At 59.8% G+C, this 7,482-nt stretch overlaps 1 protein-coding gene across 1 annotated transcript in view; it reads right to left on the bottom strand.

The window, feature by feature from the left end:
• The window catches only part of CDH4 (cadherin 4), a 119,693-nt gene that overhangs the window by 18,057 nt on the left and 94,154 nt on the right, over nucleotides 1-7,482 (bottom strand). Inside the window, exon 6 of the mRNA XM_015567722.1 lies at nucleotides 3,228-3,365. Within this exon, the coding sequence (XP_015423208.1) occupies nucleotides 3,228-3,365 (138 nt within the window). The remainder of the gene's footprint in view (nucleotides 1-3,227; nucleotides 3,366-7,482) is intronic.

Genomic DNA, 7,482 nt, shown 5'->3' on the forward strand with positions numbered 1-7,482 from the left:
GCCTGAGGTTGAGGAGGACATCTAACTAGCTCTCTCCGCCTGGGACCCAGATCTGGCAGGCGGGACCAGAGCCCAGATCGTGGCCCTGGAAGCCCGTCCTGCCAGGATCTGGTGGAGGAACCGGAGGGGCTGTGAACGCCTGGGACCCGCCAGCACTGTCCCTGCATCTGTGGTGGCTTCTGCAGGGGAGGAGGCCAGGTGCTCCTCGGGATGTTATGATGTCTGTAGTTTTCTGTCCCGGAAAACTGCTGATTTCTGCTGGCTTCTGAGCTCGGAATCAGTCAGATTGGTGGGATCGTGGCTCTTTACTGGAGGGACCCTGGGTGCTGTCCGCCCTCCTTCTCTATCTCACGGGGAAACGGAGGCCAGGAGAGGTGGTTGTGCTGGCGGGGCCCCTCTGCGAGCCCCCGTCCACCTGGTGGGGCTGCTGGAGAGCAAATGGGCAGCCATGGAGAGTGCTCCCGTCCCCGCCCTGCCGCTTAGCTCAGAAAATGGCTTGAAAGACCCTCCCCAACCTCTGGGTTCACAGAGCAGGTTTGTTCCAGGAAGGACAGGCTTCCTGACCTCGACACAGATCGGCCCGCAGTTCCAGGCAGCTTTTTCCTTCGAGGTTGAAGGATCATGTTGTCAACAGTAATTGTTATTAATATACGGCAACAAGAACCACTTTACTCTTTACCGAGCCCCCTGCGTGCAGGCAGGGACAGCGTCCCCACTCACTGATGAGAAGCTGAGCGACAGAAAGCCCCCCTGAGGCCCCACCTCCGCACGCATCTGGCGGTCCTGGCTGGGGTTCAGGAGCCCGGCCAAGGAGGTGGCCATCTCACGTCTAAGGGAAGTGGACCCCCGCCTGGCGGGGCAGGTGGCCAGGGGCCAGGACGCTGGGTCTCCAGGCTTCACTCCAGGACCCAGGACGAGGCAAACAGGGGGTCCTGGGGGCCCCCAGCCCTGCAGCCGACCCCGGGTCGCCCTGAGAGAGTGCTGATGCAGAGGCCTGGCCAGCGGGGCGCAGGCTGGCAGCAAGCAGCCAGGGCAGGGTGTACGTGCAGAGCGGTGACGCGAAGAAACGGTTTAATCAACATTTAGCAGGAGTCAGATCATGCAGAACCCGTGTCTCCTCAGCTTCTGCTGATGGTTCCTTCCTGATTGAGCTCCCTTGCTGCGAGGGGTGTGGCCAGCCCTCAGTCCTGCCCACCCCAGGGGCGGAGAAACCAGGGTTGGGGCTGCCTGTCACCCAACCCAAGGGCCACATGCCACAGGCCACCCAATCCCAAGAAGTTAGATGCCCAGTGATCGCCATGGGACCCCGAGCATTCGTTGTTCGGATGGGAGATGCCAACGTAAAGGAAGGGTGTGCTCTACGTGAGTGCCCCGGATGACTGTCTAGAACAGCAGCAAAGCCCTCGGCAGTGCACGTGAGGCGCATGCTGCGGGTGTGGCGGGAGGAGCTGCTGGTGGGCAGGTTCTGTGTCTCTGTGGGCGCAGACATTGCTGAAAACCCACCGAGATCTGTGGGTCTCGCCCATCAGACCTCAGGACCATGAGCATGACCCTGTCAGACTCGAAGCAGGAGGCCAGAGGCCCTGGGAGCGGGTGGGACTGCCGGCTTTGGCGCCGCCGACTTGGATGTAAAAGATGGAATCGGTCAGATTGGGGCAGGAGGGTGGGCGAGGGCTCTGGTCTGCCTTGTGCGGGGCCCACTGGCTCCCCATCCAGCCTGCAGCCCCGAGTCCGTGGGATCACGTGTGAGCCCTGGCTGGCGCAAACTCTGCCAGGGCACCTTGGAACAAGAAACCCCCCTGTGGATGGAAACAGGCGTGGACCAAGGCTGGGAGCAGGTTGGGTCTCTCAGGTCTCCTGCCAAAACCCAGCTCCCTGGGGCACTCCCTTCAGCATCCCCTGGGTGCTCTGCACCCCACCCATGGGCGAGCTGAGGAGACCAGCAGGGCGGGCTGAGCCCCGACTCTCCAGAGCACGCCGGGCCTCAGGCCCGGAAGCCACCCTTTACTCACATCAGGGACAACTGGCTTGGCTGCTCTCTGCCCTGGTCTCCATGGTGACCACAGCCGTCCTGAGGCTGTTTCCTGGGAGCCGCCCCCTGACACCTGGGCCAGGCTAGCACCAGGACAGGACTTTGTCCCTGGAAATGGCGTCCTTGCACCTGGCACCTGCCCTGGGCTGTTTGAGACCCCTGAGAAGGTGGGCTGCCCAGGTCATGTACCAGCACGGGCCTGGCGTGCCCTAAAGACGGCCATGTGTTCCTGGCATCATCACCAGAGGCAGCGCAGGTGGAGGGAAGGGGGCCAGGTGAGGGCGAGGCCATGATGTGGTCTTGGGGCCTGGGTGCCGTTATTCTCCCATGGTCCCTAGGAAACTGCTCCTCCCATGTCTCAACTCCCCGGGATGTGGCCTGAGGGTCCCGTGGGAGGGTGGAGGTTGGTAAGGGGGAGGGAGCGGAGGCCGGGTCCTGAGACCTCCACGTGGCAGAGAAGGGCACCTCCAATGTGCTGGCACTGAGTGAGCCTTGAGGGTTTGACGGGACAGAAGCCTCGTGACTTGTGGCTGTGACTGCTCAGCCCCACCCCTAGGACGTCCCCCACATGCGGGGAGTTTGTTTCTGTGACTTGCTGGCTCTAGACCCCGCTGGACGTCCAGTAACATTCTGGGAGTGAGTGAGTGAATAGATGTCCACAGAGGGGGCTCAGCCACAGGTCCACCTGGTGCGAGGCCTGGCCACAGCCACCAGCCGTGCCCTGGGGAAGGCGGCGCTGTGCAGTTTATCCGTATACCCCGTTTCCTCTTGCAGACCTGCCGTCTCTGGCCGAGGCCCCACCTGGCAGCCCAGCAGGTGCACCGCACACACAGCCACACGCAGGCTCCAAGAGCAGCGGAGACATCGCCCCTCGCCAGGGCCCGAGCACCACTGGTCAGCTCTTCTGGATTCAGAACGAGGGTCCAGCTCGCTCTGTCCTGGGAACCTCTCAAGGTGCCACCCCTCGCTCCCTAGGGGGTGTCGCTGTGCCAGACGGGAGCACAGCCCGCCCCCAGCAGGCCAGCCCCCGGGTTCAGATCCCAGAGGTGTCACCTGCACCAGCCTCCCCTGTCCAAGGCCTCTGCCCCCGCCCGCTGTCCATCTCCTCCTGTCTGCAGCAGCAAGGACAGAAGAAATGCCAAAGGTCAGCGAATTACCTTGCATGGTCACGTCCCCAGGGGCCCCCGGTACTCACCGTGCTCGCGATGAATTCTGGCGGGTTGTCATTCACGTCTGTCACCGCGATGATGGCTGTGGCTGTGTTCGAGAGGCCGTAGTTGAGGTTTCCCTCCATGTCTGTGGCCTGAACAATGACTGTGTACTGCTGAACTTTCTAGAAGGAACGAGGTGGGGAAGAGCAGGGCGTCAGTTGAGTTTTAGTTTACAGGCTGCTTATACTTTTCATCAAAGGAGCGTGCTCTTAGGTGGAGCTCGCAGCAGCTGGGCCTCAGGCCCGCAGGAGGCAGGCTGGTCACACGGCTCTCCCCAGACTCTCAGCGCAAGACCTGGTGGACGGATGTTCTCTGTGGGAAACGGTGCAGCACGAGAGCCGGCTGCCGCCATCTCAGTGGCTCTGGCTGTTATAAGTACAGATCATAATTGGTGCTAAGGCTGAGGGGGGCCACTGGGTACTGCACTGGGTTTGCAAAGCCAGGGACGGGCAGTTTGCAGAGAGAGCGCCGCTCCCAGACACGTGTCTGGAAGGAGTCGTGCCTGTAGCATGTTCAGTGTCCAGCTCGGCTGCAGGTTAGACGTGCAAACAAGAGACAAGCCCTCTCCGCCCTGTGCAGATGCGTCGGTACAAGCGCACTGTCTGAACGGAGCCAGAGGAGCGCCGAGCACCCAGGCGCACGCAGTGTGAGCTTCAACAGCCGGGCAAAACCCGACGGAAAGCGTGAATTCCATCAGGCACCTGGCCTTGTCCGCCTGGCGCTCGCCGAGGCCACTGGTGCGGACACCCCTGAGCAGCAGAAGCAGCCTTTTCTATGTCCCTATTCTGAGCTTCTGAGGTGACAGGCAAGGCTTGGTGGCAGCTCTCTGCGGGGACCGCAGCCCACATCTCACTGGCACCGTTAGGGGAGGAAGGATTCGGGGGCCCGAGGCAGAAAGGGACCTTAGCAAACGTCTTCCAAGTGATAAACTATCTCAAGTCCTACTCCTCCACGAGGTTAAGGAAAAAGGCTGGCTCCCAGCCATCCTACTCAGTGAAGTGGGCTCGGGCTCCAAAAACTGGTTCCATAAAGAACTAATTATGAAGAGCAGATGCTGACCAGACTGTCCCTCTCCATCCCTCCCTCCCTCCCCCTCTATCCATCCATCCACTTATCTTTCCACTCATCCACCCCCACGCCCCCACCCATCCATCCACTTACCTTTTTACTCATCAGTCCATCAACCCACCCATCCATCCACCATGCACCCATCCACTTATCTTTCCACTCAGTCATCCATCCACCCATCCATTCACCCACCATCTACCCACCATCCATCCATCCACCACCCACCCACCCATCCATCCATCCATCCATCCAACCACTTATCTTTCTTTTTTGTTTGCTTTGTTTTTTAATCCTCACCAGAGGATATTTTTGCATTGATTTTTTTTAGAGAAAGTAGAAGGGAGAGGGAGCGAGAAACATCAATGTGAGAGACATCAATTGGTTGCCTCCCGCACATGCCCTGACCAAGGCTGGGCATCGAGCCTGTAACCGAGGTATATGCCCTTGACCAGAATTCAAACCCAGGACCTTTCAGTCTATAAGCCAATGCTCTATCCACTGAGCAAAACTGGCTAGGGCAGGGGTGGGCAAACTTTTTGACTCGAGGGCCACAATGGGTTCTTAAACTGGACTCAGAAGGAGGAGCTGCGGCCGTGTTTCCCGATGTTGCCATGGTAACACTGCTGCTGGTGAAGGAGCGGAGGGGAGAGCAAGAGAACCCTCAGCTCTTTCGGCTCCGCGGGCCGTAGTTTGCCCACGGCTGGGCTAGGGCCATCCACTTATCTTTCTACTCATCCATCCACCATCCATCCATTATCCACTCACCTTCCTTCTGTCATTGTCTCCCTTCATCTCTCTGTCCCTTCCTCCCTTCCTCCCAGAAGCTAGTGACAGATGCATGGATGAGCCCAGCCAAGGCCAGAGTTTTCCGGATGAGCCCAGTCCAAACTGAGAATCTGGAATTGAGAGCTAAGTAAATAGAAACCAACGGACATTGTTTTGGTTGCTGAGCTTTGAGATGTTGTTACGCAGCAGTGCTCACTGGCTCACACCCATGTCCTTCCTGCGGCCCTGAGGCTGTGCGCCTGGCTGCTGACCGCCTCGCAGGCCTCATCTGAGTCAGGCTCCCCGCACCTCCCATCAGCCTCCCTCGGCTCCTTACGCTGACCCCGCCTGGCCTTCGCACGTGCTCCTCCCTCTGGAACTCTTATTCTCCCCTAGTCAATGCCAACTTTCCTTTCAGATCTTTGCTCAAACCCCCCTTTCTCAGGAATTCTGACGCTCCCAAGCAGGCCCCAGCATGGCGCGTGGCACAGTTCTGGCTTTACAGTTGTCATGCTGTCATTTGATCATTGTCTGTGACCCTCACCCAACTGAGCTCTGGAGGCCATGGCTGTCCTCTGACCACCGTGTCCCCAGGGTCAAGTGTGGTGCCCATCATATGGTAGGTGCCCAGTGAGCGTGCCCTGAATGTTCCCAAATGACTGTGATGACAGCAGATTCTGAGGAATGGAGTCCAGCCCACCGACCCCTGTGTCTGGGCACTGTGGACAGTTGGGAGGCACTGAGGGGGCTTTGAGATGAGTCACAGGTTCCATGTGTTCAATGGGCCAACCGTTGCTGATTTGTAGAAATAAAGTTTTATTAGTGCACAGCCCCATCCATTCATTTAGGCATTCCCTGCGGCTGTTTTTGCAATGACAACAGCTGAGCTGAGTGGCTGAGACAGAGGTCACATAGCCTGCAGAGCCAGGGAGAGCGTGCTGGGCGGGGTGCTAACGCTGGTCCCCACCCCCTCACAACCCAGGAGGCAGGTGCCAGGAAGCCGGGCCTCAGCACAAAGTCAGGCTCCTCCACTGGCCCAGCGAGGTGCTGGGTGCTTCAACCTCCAAAGGGGTTGCGACCCACAGGTTCAGAACCGCTGTTCTATATAGTAGACCCCCCATGGCCAGCCAGCCAGACGAGCCCCGGCCCTCGCTGGCCTCCATGTTCCAGTCTGAGACTCCACTGGTGGTCACACCAGCCACCGAGGCAGAGAGCAGGGCACGCTGATGTGATCTCATTGCCACCAGGAGCCGATGCCAGGCACTGTTCTCAGGACTCCGTTATGGCGCCAACGTGGCCCACACCGCTGTTAGGTCGGGTCAAATAACTGAATCAGTGCCCCTCCCCTGGGAACTGACCTTAGGCCACTTCACAGCAGACATTCCCTTTTGCTAAGACCACATTCCACTTGCTAAGACCATTATCTCTCCCCTCTGGACCTTCCTAGGACCCAGACCTGCCCAGAGAATTCTCTGCCCAGAAGAAGCCACCTGAGTCCTTTCAAACCTCTGCTTCCCCATCCCCCGGCCGTCTCTGGACACGGACACGGACACCTGTGTGCTGGTGCCATTTTGGGGCTCAACCCATCTGTCTCCAGATGACCTAATAAAGTATAATCCCTCACCGCTGTGGCCTCGTGCATTCTTCCTTCGCGACCCTGATAACAGCCAAACCCCTCTGGGCCCCTAGCATGCGTGTGCGGGTGGACAGCAGGCTGGAGCTGCCGTTGCTGTACAAATGCACACGCAGAAACCCACCAGGCCCCTGACGTCAGGGTGTGGCCCAGCCACTGTCCCTGCTCCTGGGCTGTTGTGCCTCAAGGTCCCAGCAGAAGGAATGCGCTCCATTTTCCTGTCCAGCAGAGGGCGCTGCTTGCCTGCTCAGGGCCCTGCCTCAGCCAGGACACTGCAGGGACAGACTGGGAACAGGGACTGACTAGTGGGGAGCCTGGCAGACCGAATGCGAACCCCAGTCTTACAGGCCTGTGGTGAGGGGCCCGGGTCCTGCCCAGGAGCCACCTCTCATCTGTATCTCGCCCACAGCTGTCAACGGCCCCACGGACGGGCCTCGGTGACTCCGGTGCCCTCCCCGAGGAAACGTGTGGAAGGAAATCAACTTCTCCGACAAAGCCGCAGGCGGCCTCCCTTCAGTTTCTCACCGAGTCTCTCTCGTGCTTTACAAACCTGCCCCCCTCCCTCCCAGGATGGGCGGGGAGACTCAGCTGCAAGGATGCAGCAGCTCCAGGGCAGGAGGCTGGGCAGGCCCTTCCGCACCAGACGCCACCTCTGAGGCTGCCTGTCACTGTCAGCAAGACAGCAAGGGCCTGCCCGGCGAGCGTGGCCCCTGGACCCCGGCCCGGCTGGGCCTGTCTGACCGCCTGGCGCGAGGGAAGGAGACCCAGGCTGG

The sequence above is a fragment of the Myotis davidii genome, unplaced genomic scaffold, assembly GCF_000327345.1.
Source record: "Myotis davidii unplaced genomic scaffold, ASM32734v1 scaffold244, whole genome shotgun sequence".
NCBI classification, from domain to species: Eukaryota; Metazoa; Chordata; class Mammalia; order Chiroptera; family Vespertilionidae; genus Myotis; species Myotis davidii.